This window comes from Rhipicephalus microplus, chromosome 4, assembly GCF_043290135.1.
Source record: "Rhipicephalus microplus isolate Deutch F79 chromosome 4, USDA_Rmic, whole genome shotgun sequence".
Lineage (NCBI taxonomy): Eukaryota > Metazoa > Arthropoda > Arachnida > Ixodida > Ixodidae > Rhipicephalus > Rhipicephalus microplus.
In genome coordinates, this window is record NC_134703.1 from 211352953 (window position 1) to 211374751 (window position 21799).

General features: G+C 51.0%; 1 protein-coding gene across 3 annotated transcripts in view; it reads right to left on the bottom strand.

The window, feature by feature from the left end:
- Positions 1–21799, bottom strand: part of Rpn3 (regulatory particle non-ATPase 3) — a 202681-nt gene that overhangs the window by 39624 nt on the left and 141258 nt on the right. For all 3 annotated transcript variants that reach the window (XM_075893970.1, XM_075893972.1, XM_075893971.1), the window contains exon 10: positions 21617–21772. In XM_075893970.1, coding sequence (XP_075750085.1) covers positions 21617–21772 — 156 coding nt within the window. The remainder of the gene's footprint in view (positions 1–21616; positions 21773–21799) is intronic.

Consider the following 21799-nt stretch of genomic DNA (forward strand, 5'->3'; position numbering starts at 1 on the left):
AGTCTGATTAAATGCCCAGTGCATAGTAACTAACTAAAAGTAAGTGTGCCATGATATTGTTACATAAAAATGACACGAGGCGCGTCTATTTAAAATCTATATTCAAACTGATGTGTATGGCGTCGACTAAGATGGAAGACAGCACGCACAACCGACAGACCACTTCCTCGTTGTCGTCTTCTTACCGCTGATACGTCAGCTACGTAGCATTACCCCCGGCGGTAAAAGCGCCGTCTCGGTGCACATTAACTACGGTCTTCAGTAGGCAGGTGGTAAGGTTTTAGCCTGCTGACATGCACAACATCACTGGGTGTGGTTGCAGGCAGACTTGTGGTCTCAGATGCAGGAATGATCTCATAGGTGACGTCGGTTACCTGGCGGATGATACTGTAAGGACCCATGTAGCGAGACAACAACTTCTCTGATAAGCCAACTCGACGAACTGGGCACCACAGAAGAACAAGAGTACCGGGTGAGAAGTGAACGTCAGCATGCCGGCTGTTGTAGATGGCTTTCTGGGTGGCTTGCGAAGCCGAAAGTCTAAAGCGGGCGATCTCACGTGCGTGGTCGGCACGAGCAATAGCGTCACGTGCATATTCGGTTGACGGCGTTGTAGTGGTTGAAAGTAGGGTGTCGAGTGGTAACTTCGGATCACGGCCATAAAGCAAATAAAAGGGTGAATAACCAGTAGTGTCGTGGCGCGAAGAATTGTACGCGAAGGTCATGTGAGGTAGCGCCAGGTCCCAGTCATGGTGGTCGGAGGACACATACATCGCGAGCATGTCCGTTAGGGTCCGATTTAGCCGTTCGGTAAGGCCATTTATTTGGGGATGGTAGGAAGTAGTCAGCTTGTGGTGCGTCGAGGAAGAGCGCAGAAGATCGTCGATCACACGGGACAAAAATGTGCGACCACGATCCGTGAGTAGTTGGCGAGGAGCGCCATGGTGTAGGATGACGTCGTGGAGCAAAAAGTCTGCAACATCAGTAGCGGTGTTGGTGGGTAGCGCTCGAGTGATGGCATACCTAGTCGAATAGTATATAGCAACGGCGACCCACTTGTTGCCAGATTTCGACTCGGGAAAAGGACCGAGAAGATCTATACCAACACGGAAGAAAGGTTCGGTTGGGATGGAGATCGGTTGAACAAGTCCAGCCGGGGGCGCAGTAGGTCGCTTCCTACGTTGGCATTTATTGCAGGAGGACACGTAACGTCGAACGGACCGGGCGAGACCGCGCCAAAAGAAGCGGCGACGCACGCGGTCGTACGTCCGAGATACACCCAGATGACCAGCAGTTGGTTCATCGTGAAGCTCGTGCAGCACGGTTGAACGCAAATTTTTCGGCACGACAAGAAGGAGTTCAGGGCCATCTGGCTGCAGGCTACGACGGTACAGCGTGCCATTCAGGAGGACGTACATGCGAAGTGACGTGTCGTTCGGAGCAGATTCGAGACGGTCAATAAGTTGTCGCAGAGAAGCATCACGACGTTGTTCATCACCAATCTAAAGAAACTGGGACATTGACATGATGCTGAGGCTAGGCTCAATGTCTGGTTCGTCGAGCTGATCAACAGGGTAGCGGGATAAGCAATGGGCATCCAGATGGAGACGTTCAGACTTATAAGCAAACCGAGTAGAAATACTCCTGTAGGCGTAATGCCCAACGACCAAGTCGGCCAGTGGGGTCCTTCAGAGAAGAAAGCCAACACAGCGCGTGTTGATCTGTGATGACACGGAATGGGCGGCCATACAAGTAAGGACGGAATTTCGAAACCGCCCAAACAAGAGCGACACATTCCCGTTCTGTTATAGAATAATTGTGTTCAGACTTAGAAAGCAGACGGCTTGCGTACGCGATTACACGGTCGTTGCCCCGCTGATTTTGCGGCAAAACTGCATCAATTCCCTGACCACTCGCGTCTGTTCGCACTTCTGTAGGAGCATCGGGGTCGAAATGTGAAAGAATAGGAGGTGTCGTTAGAGCGGTGATTAGCTGAGAGAAGGCATCAGCTTAAGGAGGGCCTCAAGAAAATGGGACGCCTTGTTTGAGAAGGTCGGTGAGTGGCCGTGCTAGTGCCGCAAAGTTTTTCACAAACCGGCGAAAGTAGGAGCAGAGGCCCACAAAACTGCGAACATCATGGACAGAGCGTGGGACTGGGAAGTTTGTTACAGCGCGTACTTTCGCCGGGTCTGGCCGTACCCCGGCAGCGTCAACAAGGTGACCCAATATGGTAATCTGACGAAGACCGAAGTGGCACTAGGAGGAATTGAGCTGCAGGCCGGCCCGTCAAAATATGAATAGAATGGTCGAAAGGAGTTCAAGGTGGGTTGCAAAGGTTGGTGAGAAAATGATCACGTCGTCCAGGTAACACAAACATGTCGACCATTTAAATCCTTGTAGGAGCATGTCCATCATTCTCTCGAAGGTCGCTGGAGGGTCGCAGAGCCCGAATGGCATGACCTTGAATTGGTAAAGACCGTCAGGGGTAACGAAGGCGGTCTTTTCTCGGTCCATGTCATCTACAGCAATTTGCCAGTAGCCAAATCGGAGGTCGAGAGATGAAAAGAAGGTGGCGCCATGGAGGCAATCAAGGGCATCGTCAATGCGTGGTAGAAGGTACACGTCTTTTTTGGTAATTTTGTTGAGGTGGCGATAATCAACGCAGAAATGCCATGAGCCGTCTTTCTTTTTTACTAATACCCAGGGAGATGCCCAAGGGCTCGTTGATGGTTCGATTACGTTTTTCGTAAGCATTTTGACCACTTCTTTCTGAATCACTTCTCGCTCGGACGCTAACACGCGGTACGGTCGACGGTGAATGGGCGCAGAGTCACCGGTGTTGATTCGGTGAGTGACAATTTTAGTCTGGCCCAAGGGACGATCATCGGTGTCGAAAATGTCACTGTATGAGGCCAAAACTTGGCAGAGAGCGTCGGCCTGGTGAGGCGACAGCTCCGATCCAATCATGTTTCGAAAAATACCAGCGTCTGAGCTGGGTCACCGTGAGACTGCGCTTCGATCAAGAGCAGATACAGCGACAACACTGACATCGTCCTCTGTTATGGCAGTTAGCTGGGCTAGAGACATCTGGCAGGGCAACACTTGAGGGGTGAAACCAAAGTTAAGGAGCGGAAGTAACACACAGTTATCCGCTATGGTCGCAATGGTATAGGGCACAGTAACACTGCCCGTCAACCGAACGTCAGTAATTGGCGTAACGATATAATCACCGTCAGGAATGGGAGGGGTCGATGACAAAAACACATACGTGACGGCTCGAGGTGGCAGGCGAACGAAAGTGGTTGGGCTCAAGCGGCTGGTGGGCTTTGCAGAGTAGTCGGCAAAGATTGGTAGATCAAGGCTGACGGTACCAGACGAACAATCAATTAAGGCCGAGTGTGCCAAAAGGAAATCAAGGCCAAGTATGAGGTCATGAGGACCGCAGGCTAGCACGGCAAAAAGGACCACGGCGTGACGACCGGCAATGCTGACACGAGCAGTGCAGATTCCGATTACTGGTACAGTACCGCAATCGGCAACACGTATTGCCTGCGTCGTAGATGGCGTCATAATCTTTTTTAAGCACCAGCGTAGAGAAGCGCTCATAATACAGGTGCGCACCTGTGTCATTGAGGGCGGTCACAGGAACATGGTCGACTTGTACTTCAAATAGACTATGATGCGTGGGAAGCGTCAGTAGAGGATTTTCGGCAGTCATTGGTATTGCAGCTTCACCTCTATAAGCTGCAATATCTAGTTTTCCTGCTGCGGTCGTCCAGAGAAGCTCGGCGAGGAAAAGCGCCGAGGTGGCAAAGAGCGGGATTGGCGACGTAGCGGCGACGGGGAGCGAGAGCTGCGGCGACCGGACGAAGGGGCGTCAGTGGAAGGCTCGTAAGATGACGACGAATAGAAATTGAAGGGTGCGGCGACTGAACGTCGAGGGGTCGTCGGATGCATGAGCGCCGAGGTAGAGAAAGTCTGACGCAGTTGGTTTGACCAACGGCGGCGGAAATAGCGAGAAATGTGCCCAGGATGGTGGCAGGAAAAACAAATAGGCTGGTTGTCGGGTGTTCGCCATTCCGAAGGGTTACGGAAGGGCATTGTTGGAGGTGAACGGCGAGCGTGTCCTCGGGAGTAGGACGGGATTTCAGGGCGAGTCAAGGGACATGCTGATGGAAGTCCGAGGTTCGCAAACTCCTGCCTCACCACAGCTTGTATTAACGCCACTGACGGCTGTTGTTGGTCAGGAGCGCGCGTTGCGAAAACGGGTGGCTGAAGAGGAGCCGGAGAGGCGGCTTCGATTTCCCGACGAACAATGCGTGTGTTGTCATATGTGGGAGACTGGCGGGTAGCTTCACATGATGAGGTCGCGGCCGTGTTGGGCAGCCGGGTGAATCGCTGAGTAATACGGCGGCTCTTGGCTTCTTCGAACCGCCGGCACTCTTTAATGATGGCGTCGACGGTGGCAACGTTGTTCTAAACTAAAAGATTAAATGCGTCGTCTGCTATGCCTTTCAGCACATGGGCCACTTTCTCCGACTCACTCATGTGCTCGTCAATCTGGCGGCATAGGGCGATGACGTCGTGAATGTACGCAACGTACGACTCTGTCGACGTCTGTGCACAAGCCGCCAGTTGATTCCGCGCTGCGATCTGCCGCCCAACGGTGTCGCCAAAAAGGTCGCGGATCTTCTAAAGGAGTCCCAGCTCGTAATCTCCGCTTCGTGCGTCTCGAACCACACTCGCGGTGGGCCATCGAGGTAAAAAAGCACATTGGCAAGCATAAGAGTCGGGTCCCACCTATAGCTTGCGCTGACCCGTTCGTACCGGTTGATCCATTTGTCGACGTCAACACCATCCTGACCGGAAAATACACCTGGGTCACGAGCAGGAGGTAGAACGACGTATGTAGAAATCACGGTAGGGGCAGGTGGCGAAGACGATGGTTGTTCAACCTGTGACTTGGTTGGACCTATGGTGATGCGGCCGTTGTGGAGCTTCGTGATGAAGACAAGGAAGTACCCAGCACGTCCACCACAAAGATGTTACATAAAAATGACACGAGGCGTGTCTATTTAAAATCTATATTCAAACTGATGCGTATGGCGTCGACTGAGATGGAAGACAGCACGCACAAGCGACAGACCACTTCCTCGTTGTCGTCTTCTGACCGCTGATACGTCAGCTACGTAGCAATATTTTGCACTTGAAACCGCGAAATAAAGTTCTAACAATAATTTTCTTGAAACACAGATTTTGACCTGTTTCCTTGCTTGCTTGTTCTGTAAAAGTGGACATAGAACAGTAAATATTTTTGCACAATGTAGCTAAATGTGCCCAAAAACCACGCTGAGAGCCGATTTTTAATGTGCAGCTCCAATTTTTGTTCCTTATTGTCAAGGGGTCGTGACGCGGCCAAAGGCAGGTGACTAGATAGTCAGATCAAACTGTTTATTTGACCGAACCTGTGTTCGATAAGCGGAAAGTCGGGTTACAGTAGCACACTTGCACTGATAGCGGCGAATGCAGTGTCGGCCGTCGTTCAACGGACAAGCGGCGAAGCATGTCGGCATTTATACGCACACCATCAAACATTCTAGCATTATCGCCAGCGGCGACGTAGATTCCAGAATTTTCTGAAATGCTCATGACGTAGGCGCTATCTATCGAAATGATCTACGGCTGCCCTGAAGCTTTTCGAACACTGAAGGCGCGGTTTGCGCTGAGAATCGCGTACAGTGTAACAGTGTGATAAAAGAACTTGAGGAAGGAACGTGGCATTGCCCCCCTCTGACAAAAGGAATCGTCACGATGCTTTAATAGCAGATGAAAGTGCAATAATAAGGTGAGAAAGTACAAACAATAAAGTACGATACATTAATATTAAAAACAAAAAAATACACTCTTTCAGTTCGTTAACGATCATGAAACGGCTTTAGGCGCGCGGCATGGACGACTTCAGGTTGCGATCGCGCCATTGAGAGTTCGTAATCCCGCCTGGGTCAACCTGGTAGTCGAGTGGGCAGAGACGTCGTACTACCCTGTATGGTCCGAAGTACAGTCACAGAAGTTTTTCACTGAGTCCACGCCGGCGTATCGGCGTCCATACCCAAACCCGTTCACCGGGCTGGTATTCCACAAAGCGTCGCCAGAGATTGTAATGGCGGCGATCATTCGTCTGCTGATTTGTGATGCGCATGGGGGCGGGCTGACGAGCTTCTTCAGCGTGCTTATAATAGAGGGAGACATCGAAATTTTCTTCGTCAGCGACGTCAGGCAGCATTGCGTCGAGTGTCGTTGCCAAGTTCCTCCTGTAGACTGTGGTGTACACGTATCCCGAAGGAGTACGGCCACCAGCGTGGGTCCGGTCTTAGCGAGCCGCAGGGCACGCGTCAACCGTCGCCGTGGCGGGAAACACGATACTGCTCAAGTCGCAACACTTTATTGTGGCAACACCAAACGCAGTACAGCCCGTTGCAAAAAAGGCGCGGCAGGAAAGCAAGTAGGCTTATCCACGCCACGGGCACAAAGTACTACACAGGGTGCCACGAGCACGTCTCCGCGGTAAAGGTAATCCACGGAGACACCGGGACAAAGGGGCCCGGTTGCTCGAGCGAGGGCAAAGGCGCTCGCGTTGGCTTCGAAGGGAGACGGGTCGGCGTAGCTAGGCCACGCACTAGGACACCGTACTGCCCTTCGGCCGTGAGTACGCAGCGGGGCAACAAAAGGTGAGCGTTAGCATCGGGCGCGAGGCGCCGTCAGCGAAGTCCGACGAGCCCCGAGCGACGGGACTCGATGGACCGAAAAGAATGCGTGGCTCACCGTTTGAAGTCCCGGACTGTACTCGCCGCTCCCGACGCAGCGCGCGAAAACCTCTCTTGGGAGTCCCCGCGCGCGGCACCACCGTCAACATCCGCTACCGGGTGAGGGAGTTAAACGTCACTCCGCTCTCTCAGCGCGGCAGACAGCAAAGGAGGGTAGGCATGTCGGGACATGCGAAAAGAGGCGGCAAAGCCCGCGCAAAGGCAGCGGGCCAGCCTCAATTCCCACATCCCCCTCTCCTAAATTTGCCCTTTACCGGTCTGCAAAAGGCAACCGGACGTCACCCATGCAGTTAAAATGACACTGCTATGAGCGACAGCTAACCTCAGTCCAGCCCTGTTACTGCTGCTAAAAAAAAAGATCACAAATGAGAAACAAACCATAAATAACGAAGTAAACACATGACACTATAAAGATAACTGCGGAAGGGAGCACAGAAACGTGGCACTAGTGTTCGTGGTGCTAAAGGGGGATAGCGTCCAGTGCGCGGAGGTGCGGTAAAGGCGTGACAGTGTCCGCTGGGTGCGATGCCCGAGTGCGAGGTCAGAGGTACGGGAGGGGGCTCACTGATGGCTCGTTGCTGGTCTTGATAAGCAGCGAGTCCGACGAACGCTGCCTCGGCTGTGCTTCGGAGGCCCCCGCATTTCTGGCTCGATGATGAAGCTGGAACGTTGCGCGAAGCCGGGCCTCTCCAGTGGTCAGGGAGGCCGAACCACAACTGGCTGCGAGGCGCCCTGGCGTTGGCCGGCAGCATATAGCTGCTTTCAGCTGGCCTCGCGCAGGAGCCATGGTGGGAAAGGCAGCGTGGCTTCTTCGGCGACGGCCGAGCACAGCCGGATGGTTTGACGTCAGTGGGTCAATGACCCCCCAGCACCTCCAGCGTCCGCATCGATGGGGGAAGCCATCAAGCACTCTTCGCGGGCTCGCCCTGAAGCGTCACGCACTTACACACGCACGGAAGCACGCACACACACCGCCGACAGCTGCGCGAGCGTAGGCGCAAAGCGTCCTTCGTCTCTCTCTCTCCCGGCAAGCACCGACACACAAGGTCACACACAGCTCCCTTCGCGGTAGACGAAACGAACACGAAAAAAAAAGAGTAAAAACAGAGCAAAACGACACTCAACTGGCGAAAAACATAAAACACAAATATCACTTAATATTAGACAAAAGAAACAAAATACACATGAACACTTCAAAAAAAAGAAACACTGGCAGCAGACAGAGCGAGGTGCTCCTTTACGAGAAAAGGCCGTAAAGAAGCTAACGTATACTGAGGCTAGACAGTAAACTGAGGGCCTTCGGTTGCGGAGAAGTCCGCCGTCCGGCGCGAAATCACAAAGGTGACCGCTTCCTCAGATTATACCGGCGCGGGGTCCGAATGCGGTCCGTCGCTCCGGGTGTGCCCGTTGCTTGCGCGAAGTGCCGCAGGGCACTGGCGCGAGCTCGTCAGACCGTGATACAAAGGGTTTCAGGTCTACGATGTGGGCACGGCTGAGTTTTCCCAAAGGGGATCTTTCAGCTAGTACGCGCCACGGACGCTCACTGACAATCGGTTCATAAGACCGGGCGGCTTTCCAACCCTTGGCTCAACCGTTTGTCAGACGTGGCAGGCACGGAATAGCGATAAATACCACGCTTCGTGCCGGGCCAGGTCACAACATTGCTCAGTTTGCAAAAACTTTCGAGCCACTCAGGTGACCGGCCATGGGTTCGTCGTGAGAGGATCGCAACAGTGCGGCTCTCAAACTTTTGGGCATAACCACCTTAAACGGGTCGCTGGACTCGTCGTCAGTGGCTATATACTTCAGCAGGAGCCCGTCATGGTCCAGCAAAATGAATCCGCCGGGGACTCAGCGACACACGCTGTTTCAGCCCCCTAATTGCGCCCGCCGCAGAACAAGCAGCGTAACGGCGCTCCGCGCCTCGTCAAGACGGTTTAACGGCGCCCGCCGCAAAGCAAGCAGCGTATACGGCGCTCCGTCCCTCCGAGACTCGAAACGGATCACTCCGCTGAGCCTTCAGTAGCTCTTCGCTGCCGAAAGCAATTCCCATTCTCCCAAATGGGGGAGTCTGGTATCGCGCCCACTCAGGACCGCAGCAACCGCCGCGTGAGTCGGCGTTACGGGTTTGCTCTCGGCCTCGTGGCCTTCGGAAAGCTCCCCCGCTCGGCCGCTTCGCGGTGCGCCGCTTACCTGGTTAGCAGCCAAGGTTTGTCCGCATGGGGACTCACCCTCCTCGCCGAATGGCGGCGAAGCTGCTGTTTCGCCCCCGACGCTTGCATGTGCTAAGGCACCGCGAGCGGCCGTCGCACCGAAATCCAGGTTCTCGGCAGACAACAAGGGGCACGAGATAGCGCGTCAGCTACCACGTAGGAGTGTATTCACCACAAAAAGGGGTGACGACACAGGCGAGCGCCGAAGGGCGCCCGTCGATAGAGGCGGTGGCCTCTTGGTGCAACGCGGCATGCCACGAAGCAGACATAACGTTCGGGTAGGGCAAGAGACCCATTCCGAAGCGACGCGCCATCTCCAAAGGGAGCGGCTAGGCGCCTCGTGTCGTCACCGCAATAGGGGGTGCCGACACGGACGGGCGTCGGAGGCGCTTGTGCGTAACGTTCGGGTAGGGCAAGAGGCCCATTCCGAAGCGACGCGCCATCTCCAAAGGGAGCGGCTAGGCGCCTCGTGTCGTCACCGCAATAGGGGGTACCGACACAGACGGGTGCAGAAGGGTTCCCGTCAATAGAGGCAATGGCCTCCGTGTGCAACGCGGCATCCGCTAAAAGGGACAGCGGACAAAAGTCCCGCGGAGCAGCCATGTTGCGACGAGCCCGAATCGCGCAGGCGAACTGACTCGCTAAGAGCAGTCAAAAGCTAGAGCTTTTGATACCGCGTTGGGCGCCAGTGTGGTGTACACGTATCCCGAAGGAGTACGGCCACCAGCGTGGGTCCGGTCTTAGCGAGCCGCAGGGCACGCGTCAACCGTCGCCGTGGCGGGAAACACGATACTGCTCAAGTCGCAACACTTTATTGTGGCAACACCAAACGCAGTACAGCCCGTTGCAAAAAAGGCGCGGCAGGAAAGCAAGTAGGCTTATCCACGCCACGGGCACAAAGTACTACACAGGGTGCCACGAGCACGTCTCCGCGGTAAAGGTAATCCACGGAGACACCGGGACAAAGGGGCCCGGTTGCTCGAGCGAGGGCAAAGGCGCTCGCGTTGGCTTCGAAGGGAGACGGGTCGGCGTAGCTAGGCCACGCACTAGGACACCGTACTGCCCTTCGGCCGTGAGTACGCAGCGGGGCAACAAAAGGTGAGCGTTCGCATCGGGCGCGAGGTGCCGTCAGCGAAGTCCGACGAGCCCCGAGCATGGTTGCATCTGCGTTGTCTCCTGCATAGCAGTGTTCTATACGAAGGTCACGTACGGAAGGATGGCGTCCCACGTTTTGTGTTCGACGTTGACCTACATGGCCAGCAAGTCGGCGATTATCTTGTTTAGCCACTCGGTGAGACCATTTGTCTGTGGGTGGTAGGCGTTGGTGCGGCGGTGGCTTGTCTGGCTATGTATCAAGATCGCTTGAGTCAAATTAGCAGTAAAGGCTATACCTCTATCGGTGATGACTACCTCTGGAGCGGCATGACGAGGGACGATGTTCTCAACGAACAACTTGGCTACCTCTTTGGCTTCGGCGCTACCTTCGGGTAGGGCCTTTATTTCGCCATAGCGAGTGAGGCAGTCAGTAGCTATGACGATTCATTTGTTTTCTGATTTGACGTCGGAAACGGCCCCAGTAGGTCCATCCCCATCTGTTGGAATGGTCGGCGTAGTGGTTCCATCGGCTGAAAAAAGCCTGCTGGCCTTGTCGGCGGCACCTTGCGTCGCTGACAGTCTCCGCATGTCCTCAAGTAACAAGCCACGCCAGCGGTAAGGCGCGGCCAGTAGTACCTTTCTTGTATCCTCGCGAGCGTGCGGGAAACACCAAGGTGTCTCCTGCTGTTGGATCATCATGCAGTGCCTGGAGAAGTTCTGGTCGCAGAGTTGAAGGCACTACAAGAAGGTACTTGGCTCGAAGCGATGAGAAGTTCTTCTTTTGAAAAAGCCCGTTTAGCAGCGAAAACGACGTAAGTGCCCGTTTGAATACCTTTGGAACAATGGAGGTTCTGCCTTTGAGGTATTCGATTAGCCTCCCAAGTGCCGGATCTGCCCGCTGGCGTTCGGCGAAGTCGTCGGCAGTTATCATTCCAAAGAAGCAGTCGTCATTGAAGACTTCAGGCGGTGGTGGGTTGATGGGGGCTCGCAACAGGCAGTCTGCGTAAGAGTGTTTTCTGCCGGACTTGTAGAAGACGGTAATGTCATATTCTTGATGTCTCAGGCTCCATCGAGCAAGGCCACCTGAAGGGTCCTTCAAGTTAGCTAGCCAACACAAGGCGTGGTGGTCACTCACAGCTTTGAAGGGCCTGCCGTAGAGATAAGGACTAAACTTTGACGTCGCCCAGATGATGGCAAGGCACTCTTTTTCTGTTGTGGAATAATTGCTTTCTCCCTTGGATAGCGACCGGTTAGCATAACTAATGACCCTTTCCAGTCCATCAGTTCTCTTCACAAGGCCGATTCCGAGTACTACGCTGCTTGCGTCAGTGTGCACCTCTGTTTCGACGTTTTTGTCGAAATGCGCGAGTATCGGAGGCACACATAAGCGTCGTTTTAGTTCTCCAAATGCTTCCTCATGTGGGGTTTCCCACTTGAATTCGGCGTCAGTCCTCGTAAGGCTAGTGGGTGGCTCGGCAATGCAGGCAAGGCTTTTGACGAAGCGCCTGTTATAGGCGTACAGGCCGAGAAATCAAAGCACGGCCTCCTTGTCGGGGTACGGTGGAAATGCAGCGATAGCGCCTGTTTTCTGTGGATCAGGTCTGCCTCCGGACTTGCTTATTGCGTGGCCCAAGAACAAGAGTTCCTCGTACGCGAAGTGGCACTTTTCTGGTTTCAGGGTGAGTTCGGAAGTCTTGATGGCTTGAAGTACAGCTTCAAGGCACCGAAGGTGCTCGTCGAAGCTTTTTGTGCACCGCCTTTTGTGTGCTCTTGTGTTATGTTGTTTGAGTGCAGGGTAATAGTGTGTACGGATGTCCTAGTGTGTTAATTACAATTGATGTATCATTAGGCGGACGATATCGTCGTTATAAATTAGTTAAATACATGTATGTATGTGTGGTTGTTTGGTTTGTACCGACCGCGTGTGCTGTGTCCTTTCACTCCAAGAGCGCGGCATGGCGTGGCGCTCGCCGATTTGAGACCCTACACTGGCGCCCAACTTGGGGCTCTTGGAATATCGGACAACAGTTTTTGCGGTTTGGTACAAGGTTTTGTAAGAGCCGGGGTAGAGTAGGCCTAGGGGGTCTTCTTTGCTAGCGTTGGCGGTGTGCTCTGTTGAGAAGCTAGGAGATCGGTTTGAGACGTGTTTGAATTGGTCGGCAGGTCAAGTTTTTATTTTTATTTTTTGCTCGCAAGTGCTCTTTTTTCTGTTGGTGTTAGTTTTCGAAACCGTTGAGTTGGGACGAGAGCCATGCGGTCTGCATCCTGGGGTGAGCAAGGCCTAGAGTGCTTCTTTAGGCCAAGCCCGTTTTTTTTTTTTTCGGCCAAACCGGCTTGGCCTTTAGGCCAAGCCCGATTTTTTGTAAATAGCTTCTTCTATCTCTTTGAGCTCAGGGATCCGGGCCTCGTCGCTGTCTTGTATTGCGGCTTGACGCTGGGGCGTCGTGACACCACCCGGGGCGGTGGACGCCGATCGCTCGGTAAGGTGCTTTGTGCGGCGAGCGATAGGGCCACCTCACAGAGTGGATATCTCCTCGCGGCTGCCTCTTCTACGCCTAGGCTGGATGCTGGGTGGATGCCGATTCTTGCCGAGCGACCCGTTAGGCCTAAGGCTCTACACAGCCGCCTGTCGCACGTGGCACAACTAGGTGGATCGTGGCGTTGAGGTGCTGCGCCTTGCTTCCCTCACTTTTTTTCATCTTGCGATGCACGAGTTAGCGAAAAGTGATTTTTGCTTTAATGTGATGGGCGTCTCGGCCGCCGCCGATGTTTAGCTAGCAGTACTCACCATCGTACCACATGGGCGAAAAGCCCGAAGCTCCCTTCCCTAGGCCCTGCTCCATTGTTTCTTTCAAGTGTTTTGGAATTCATGCAGCGGGAGTAATGTAATCCACGGCTGGCTGTCTTCTGCACATGGTCAGCTCCGCTGGTCAGGAATGCGATCGTGAAGTCGGGCGATGGAGATGCCTGAGACCTGCGCAACTGCCTGCAGTCCAGCGCTTCTTGAGTGCTAGTCGAAACTGGAAGACGTGACGGCGCTAGCGACGGTTCGTCGCGCTGACGGCAACGTCGCTGTTGCGAGACCGGTAGTGCAGTGAAGTCGGGCCGGACAGTGCAGCAGGGTCGACCAGCAGCGGTGTCGTGATGGATGAACATTAAGAAACAAGTGATTTCACTTTTTTTGTTAAAGCTTGTGTAGCTAATTTATTTGTATTTTTTGGAATATGGTCCCAACTAAAGTTGAGAAATGTGGGGGTGCTGACACCCCCTGTAAAGTTGTTTGTGCCGCTTAGCTGATGTGTCTCGCCCCAAAAAGCCGCATTTCAGGTTACAACCACCGGGCTGTAGATGGCGTTGTGTTCGTGAAAGTTGACCACCACTATCTCACCACCATCATGGTGTAGCGCTAGTGGTGATCCCTGGCGGAAAGCAAGCCTTGGTGGCGGGCGAGGGTGGAGAGAGTTTCTTCTGCGCATGGCAGTTGCCGCGAACGGTTGTCTCTCACGGTGGGTCTGCCGTGGACGGTACCACGGGCCGCCTGTAGTAGGCCCCCATGGTGAGTGAAGCGTTGGCGACGCCGGCTTTTGTGTGCTCTAGTGTTATGCTGTTTGAGTGAATGGTAATAGTGTGTACGGATGTCCTAGTGTGTTATTTACGATTGATGTATCATATCATTCGGCTGACGATAAGTCGTTATAAATTAGTTAAATAAATGTATGTTGTTCTTTGGTTTGTACCAACCGTGTCCACTGTGTCCATTCACTCCATGAGCGTAGTGGTGTCGCTCGCCAAATTCGAGACCCCACAAGTGTCTTCTCTATTGTGGTGGTCTTGGTGAGGAATTCTTCGACCATCTTTGGCGGGTTGTGCACAAGCCCTGCAAACAACTCTTCTTTAACACTTCGTATAAGGAATCGAACCTGCTTGTCCTCGGTCTTTTGGAGTCAGCGTGGCAGAACAATCGGGTCATCTCCTCAACGAAAATTTTGACGTTCTCGTTGAGGAGTTGTACACGCGTCTCCAAGATAGTCGCAGCACGTTCCTTGTGGACGACGCTCGTGAATGTGTGAAGAAACGTCGTCAGAAAAACATCCCGACTTCGCAGCGTAGACTCCCGTTTCTCGAACCACGTCTTTGCGGCGTCTTCTAAGTAGAAGTATACGCGGCACAGTTTTTCTTCGGTGTCCCATCTGTTCAAGGAGGGGACTCGGTCGTATGTCTCGAGCCAGGTTTCCGGGTCTTCATTACCATATTTACTCGCATAATCCTCGCACTTGTTTTGGCGGAAAACCAATGCAAAGTTGGGAGGTGCGAGAATAACGTGGGGCAAACTTTCCACGAAAATGTACAGAGCGAAAAAGAAAACAAAGTGGCCGCAAATTGGGTTTCTCACATTAGCGTTTAACAGCAAGCTTTGAGAAGTACTAATTAAAATTTACCTGAACAATAAAAGCAGTAGGTTCAACACAAAGCAAGATATATCTGAGACACAAAAAGTGCAAGCAAATAGTACAAAGCTTGTGAGCGTTGCGGGCGTAGCGGTAGCGTTTGTCACTTAACAGGAGCCCTCAAAAGGTAAGCATAGAATGTTAGTATTGGGCTGATGGCTATTTAGCAGAATCATTCGCAGTTTTCTTCTAAAGAAATGAAGTTTACCATTAATTTCAGTCTTAGGCACACGGCAGGCCCAACGCGTCTTGCTGGCTTTCAGCTTTTGTGTTCACCAGTAGCGAACACAAAACTTGTCGACATTGAAGGGCCTAAAGGCGGCCCTGTTGCCGTTTTTTGGTACATGATCAACTACTTTCAACGTAAAATCAGCCGTGTAGCTTCAGTATCACCTCATAACGTCACAAGATTACTGACACAACATGACACAACATACAAAACACTCCTCAACGCATACTTGCCGCTTTGGCTTGGATTGGATTAAATCTCTGTGCAATAATAGTACGCTTGATGTTAAAGGGGGGACGCAAGCCTTAGAATGATGAAAAATAGCCAAAAAGTCGATTTTGAGAAAATGCGATATTTGTAATTTTTAGACCTATAAGCACGTGTCCTTAAATTGTGAATGCTGAATTCGATCAGTAAATGAATTAAAATTGATTATGAAGTCGCCACAGGAGCGGCAAAACAACCCACGGCAGGTCAAATTCGTTCAAACTTTACGCGCGCGCCGCTGGCGAGGCAGTCGGCCGATCGTCGCCATCTTGGGCTTGTTTTGAAGCTGATGCCTTTGTGCGCATTTTGCCACCCTTCAAAATGGCATCGCTTAAACAAAACGGCTGCCCTCGCCCATTTTCCGGGGCCCCCTTCCGGGCCGCTGATTGGCCGAAGCGCGCGCCCACCAGGCGAGCCCCCTGCTCCTCGCTTCCCATTAGCTGATGCGGCCAAAGTTGCCCGCGCTTTTTTTTATATTGTTCGTCGGCCGCCGGTTCCCGTTCGCGCACGTTGTTCGTCTGCTTCCCGCACGTGCCTACTTGTGCTACGCGACCAACGCACCGATTTTCTGTCTTTTGCCGGCATGATTGGAGATGCTCGTCTAAAGAAGAAGACGCGCCAAGCGTACGGCAAGAAACATAGGCGCCAGTAGAACGCCCGTTAGAAGAAAGCAGCCGACAACGTGCAGCCGATTTTGCCCGATGCCGGGGCCGCTTGTATCCGAAGCAGTGCACTCTCCTGTGCCTTTCAGCAGCACCTCATCGGATTGTGTCGTCGTCGAATTGTCATCTTGCACTTCCAGCAGAATTTTATTCGGCGGACGAGTTTGCTGAGTGCGCGAGAAATGCAACGGGCTTGAAGGCATTACTCACACCGCAGTGTGCGACGGAACGTAAGTTCGAGTTACTAGATATTGATCTGGAGGATGATGGCAATGAAAACGGGACAGAATTTGTTATTGTTGATCTGGCGGCGATACGCTCGTTATTTGGACTTGTCGCGTGCCCAGAATGCGGTGAAAGAAGCGTCACTATTTCAAAGGCCAAGAAAGAGTACGGACTGTGTTCGAAGCTCATAGTCACGTGCGGCAGCTGTGACTTTCACGAAGAGCGTTTTTCGTCCCCACGTATAGCCAACGAGACCGACGCCAAAATAAGGCCGTTGGAAGTTAATATGTGTGCCATGAAGACCATCAACAGTATCGGCAAGGGGGCAATGGCTCTGTCGGACTTCTTTACCGGGTGAATATTTCACATCAAGGGCTTCATCACAAGAGTTACCAAAGGCACATGAATATAATGAAAGAAGCCTGCTGTGCGAGTGCTGCTGAATGCGAAGCGGCGAGCGTTGGTCGCGTCAAGGAGCTCTATGCGGAGTTCGGCAACGCGCCCGGAAATGTCGACGTCATTTATGACGGCACCTGGCTTACGCGTGGACATAGCTCGCATATATGTGTTGGCTGCATTGTTGAGATGTATAGTGGCCTCGTGACAGACCATATCGTGCTATCGAACTTTTGCCTGGCTTGCACCTTAGGACCCAAGGAAGGAGAAGCAGGACATTCTGCCTTGCTCATTCAGCATGCCCCTCTGTGCCAGAAGAATGTTGATTGTAATGCTGGCCAGATGGAAGTGGAGGCAGCACTACGCTTGTTTGAGTGGTCACTCGAAAAGCACAAGCTTTGTTATACGACAATGCTGTCGGACGGCGACAGCAGGATATTCCATGCACTCACAGAAAAAGAGGTGCATGGCTTCATAAAGGTGGCCAAAAAGGACTGCATGAATCATGTACACAAGCGTATGGGAGCTGCCTTACGTACTCTTGTCGAGAAAAAAAAGCTCAAGGTGGCTCACTTGGTGGAAAGGGCAGACTTACGCAACAAAAGATAAAGAAGATCACCTCATACTATGGCTACGCATTGAGAAGCCACAGGAACGATGTTCCAGGTATGCAAAAGGCTGTTCTAGCAATTTTGAACCACATGTTTTCAACTGACGAGGCACCAAAGCATGACCTTTGCCCTGAAGGCCCTGAATCCTGGTGCAAATTTCAGAGAGCTCTTGCGAAAAATGAGAAGCCGCCACCACACAAGGACAGCCTGCCTGATTTCGTAACTGAAGCATTGGAGCCTGTGTTTAGGCGGCTGAGCGACAATGCCCTCTTGGAAAGGTGCAGCGATGGGATCACCCAGAACCCATGTGAGAGCCTGCACGCTATGATTTGGCAGCAGTCCCCCAAAACTCAGCATGCATACTTGCGGAGCATTGAAAGGGCAGTTGCCGAAGCCATCAGCCGTTTCAACCAAGGCACAACCAAGAGCAACGTGGAAATTGCTGAGAAGCTGGACTACAGCGCTGGCAATAACTTGGTGCGTCGCAGCCTTGAGAAGGACAAGGCCAGGCAGCAAAAATCGCGAAGAGAGCATCTCGACAGCAGTTCAATAAAGGAAAGACTTTCAAAGCGTCACAAGCCAGCAGGGGATTCTGCTTACAGCTCTGGTCTGCTGTAAACAGTCATGATGGCATAGAGTGAGAATTTTAGCAAAATTAAATATTCTTGGTATTAGACCTAAACATTGTGTAAATCTATTGTCTATCCAAGGACAACATTATTACGATTTTTTTGTGTTCCTTTCCCTTGCAAAGCACTGGAACGACCACAAAGTAAAAAAATAATAATTCTCATGCTGAGTCAATGACTATTTTATAGTTCTAGAACAACCTGTGAGCAGTATTCTCAGTGAGTAGTGTGAAATTTAGCATGGGCATTTATCCTATAATATAGAGCTACAGAATGATGTCATTATTATGGCTGTAGCTTCACTTTAGCAAAAGTTAAAGTTGCTAGTAACTTCAAACACGTTTTTCTCAGTTCGATGTTTTTGCACATTGCACTCAGCCTTACGGGGGTTTTTCCTATATTAAACTTGAGTGAATGCGACAAAGTTAGTGTCATTTTATTCATCTTGACATGATCTAGGGGGTGATGCTATTTCTGTTTCTCTAGCATCACTTCAAAAATTACCATTGAAGATTTTAGTGAGAGAAATTTATTGTTATATAGTGACCATAAGTGTTCGTCTGTTTTCTTGCTTATAAAATGCCTTCAAATGGATAAAAATAGCATCACCCCCTACAGTAAGTCACCAGCATCGGGATTATGCATTCACTTTTTGGATTTAGCAAGAATAAATTGCGAAGAAGTCCCGTAAGAAAAACGCAATTAATTAAGATTCAGACCTTCATATTTTCTAAACCACTTGAAATATTACGAAACAAATTAGAGATTTGAAATAAGCATGAAAAACTAGCTTAGATAGTGAAGTTTGGTTAAGATTGAGCAAAAAAAAAAAAAAATTAGAACCCACGCCTCCCTTTAAGAGATGGCCCCAGATGACGTGCGCTATCATCATCAACAGCTGGAACGAGCAGAAGACATTATTGCGGCAATTTTCGGGAGTGCGATAATTACTCGAGGAAAACAAAAATCGTATTTTTGTCGGGCAATGTGGGGGGGGGGGGGGGGTGCGAGAATTATGCAAGTGCAAGGATTACGCGAGTAAATACGGTAGGTGCTTCATGGAAGCTAGGTGGCTTTCTGGGTGAGTGCATCACGATAGCCGCAGGCAGTGGCGCAGCGGCAGTCATTGTTGCAGCAGTGGTAATCACGATGGACGTGCAAGTATTGTTGGCTAAAGGCTCGTACTCCAGTGGTAGATCTTGTTGCCTACGGCTGACTCGCTGGTGGTAGTCAGCGTTGCTGTCTTCTTTTAGACGCCAACTTGGTTCAGCTCACGGCTGGAAGGGGGCGTGCGGTACATGGATCAGGAAGCACCTTTACCAGATGTCACGGGGTCGTGACATGGCTGAATGGAGGAGACTAGATGGTCAGAGCAAACTGTTTATTTGGGCGAACCTGTGCCCGATAAATGGAAAGTCCGGTTATAGCAACACACTTGCACGGATAGCGGCAAATGTAGCGTCGGCCGTCGATCAACTGACAAGCGGCGAAGCATTTCGGCATTTATACGCACACCATCGAACATTCTACCGTTACCGCTAGCGGCGGCGTCGATTCCAGAATAATCTGAAATGCTCATGACGCGGGCGTAATCTCATCAAAACGATCTCCGGCAGTCCTGAAGCTTCTCCAACACTCTAGGCGCGGTTCCCGCTGAGAATTGCGTACAGCGAAACAGGGTGATAAGAAAACTTGAGAAAGAAACATGGCATTTTCTCTTTTTCTTCTTTGAACGCGCAGCTTCTTCAGTGTGATCGCAAGCGCGCGCGTGGGCAAGTGGCGGCCTCTCGTGGCGATCTCTGTAATGACCGAGTGCGCCATGTTCAAATCAGCTAATGGCTGATAGATGGGCTTTCTACGAGTGATTTTTGGCGTCTTTCGTTATTTGTCGAGAGAAGAGAGAGCAATTGATAACTGACTTTGATAATTTGTTGTGAATTACAGGCCGTGTGCTGCGCTATAATATTTGGCTCGCGTCGGGAGCTTCTACTACCAATTGGCAGCGTTTTCTGACTATGCTCAAAAAGTGTTGCAAGGTCCCTTTAAGGAAACAAGGTAAGCCATGCATTTTAGACGAAGCGTATGTACCGTTTTCTCTATAATGATAAGGTCTACAGTAATTATTTTACTATCATTGTGATTTTGAGCCACTCTTATTCTTACAAAAGCAGATTTAGCACTGGAAACTGTAAGACTCATTTTTCATAAATTTTTATTTTAGGTAGGTAATTGTCACTTGATAATAGCTATTAGATATGTTGCAAAAGAGAACTTCCTCAAACAACAATATTTCTGCTTCAGCATGTTCTCTATTACAATACCTAGATACTGGCCAGAATCTACGATTCTAGGTACTGTGGTAGCTGAGAAAAAGAACCATAAGTACAAGCAAAGCATGTTTAGAATTCACACATAAAGTTGAAAATCTCCATTATTTCAAAAGTACAATGAGCTAACACCGATTTGATGGCACCATTCAATAGGTACCAACCAGATACTCATCACCAGTATCATTTTTCCTTTTTGTGTTGAAACCCCTTGCTTGGCGAGCCTCATTTGTCGGCTTCTGTTCAGCTGTGTGTCCACAGTACTGTCGGTGCAGTTCAAGGGTGCATAGGCCCTTCACTGTACGGTGCCCTGGCGAAATTCCAAGATAGTTCAGCACATTCACACGGGCTATATTGCCCTCATTAAAAGTGAACACAGCATCACGGGGGCATATATGTAGTGTTTGGTGCCCGAGGAAAACGTTTTTCCATATCACGCTCTCGTATGACAATCCAACGACTAGTAATGATTTTGAGTTTTCCCATGGTGGCATTTGGCAAGCAATTCTACATGAGCTAGTTCCAGATAATTTGGCTTAACAGTTTCAATAACACGTGCTAGAAGGTAGTCTTTATGAACTAATGGTTCACTATTGAACTGGAGAGACAGTAGGATTGGGCGTGTTGGTATAACATGATAAAGAGTGCTTACCAGCGCAAACGACAGGGCAGGAGGGGACAGGAGAAGAGACGAGACAAAGTGCTGAACTGCCAACAATTTCTTTCTTGCGAAAGTCTTCGCTTTTATACAGTTACCAGTCGCAATAGTCATGCGCGAAACACAATGACAACGCATAAGTACATCACATCGACAATCAAAGGAACAACTTTTCCTTATCGGTGAGCGCGACAGAAGGGGTGCTAGCACAAGCACCTTTCAATGAGCAAATCTTTTCTGCCTCTATAATCTCGCATGTGGTGCGATCCCTGCATCTTTCAACAATAGTACACTCTGGAAATATTAGCCGGCAGCCACACGTGCTGCAGTGAACGGACAGCTACCCTTGTTTATAGTGACCCACATTGTTCATATGTTCCCTCAGCCTCTTATTCATACAACGACCTGTTTGACCGACGTAATACCTTCCACACGATAACCGCAGCTGATACACCACATTACAGATGCAATCTCTAAATTTCCCCTCCTGTCCTGTCGTTTGCGCTGGTAAGCACTCTTTATCGTTAAACTGGGCTTTGTTGAATGTATGCCAAGTTTCGGTGTCTTTCGAGCAAAGGCCGGGGGGTTCATTGGTATGCTTAGATGCCATATAGAAATATATATGGACTGGAGAGCCTTTTCTATGTCATCCAAGCTGGCTCTACTTCTTTAAATGGCCCAGCAATAATACTTTTCATGCTTGCCAGTGATGACAATACTAAGACCTCCCTGACCAGATACAGATTCCCCCTCAAAAAGCTAGATGTCTCTGCTTTCTTCTGTTTTCAGAGTTCTGGGCCCCATCTTTTCTGAATATGCCGAATGCACTCCATCTTGCAAACTGTAACTTCTTCGTATGGCTACGATGCTCGAACTGCGAGAAATCCCTCGCAGAATGGAACATGGCAGGCCGCCGGGGAAGCTTTGAAACGTCATTTTTAGAGAGAAGAAGACAAACAAACATGACCAAAAAAGGCTGCAGATTTCAAATAAACCAAAAAGACTTTTTTAATTATTTTCGCTGCTACATACCTTGACTGACTGGTTGTGTATATCGAGGCAGAAGCAGATGCGCTGGTGGAACGCAGCCTGGGGCTCTCGTGTGCAATAGATGTCCATGTTCTCTTTGGACTGCATGCAGCCCCGCTCGTGGTCAATGGTGGCCTCGATCACTCCATCACGAATGGCCTGCGCACGTGACACGGCTGCTGCGGC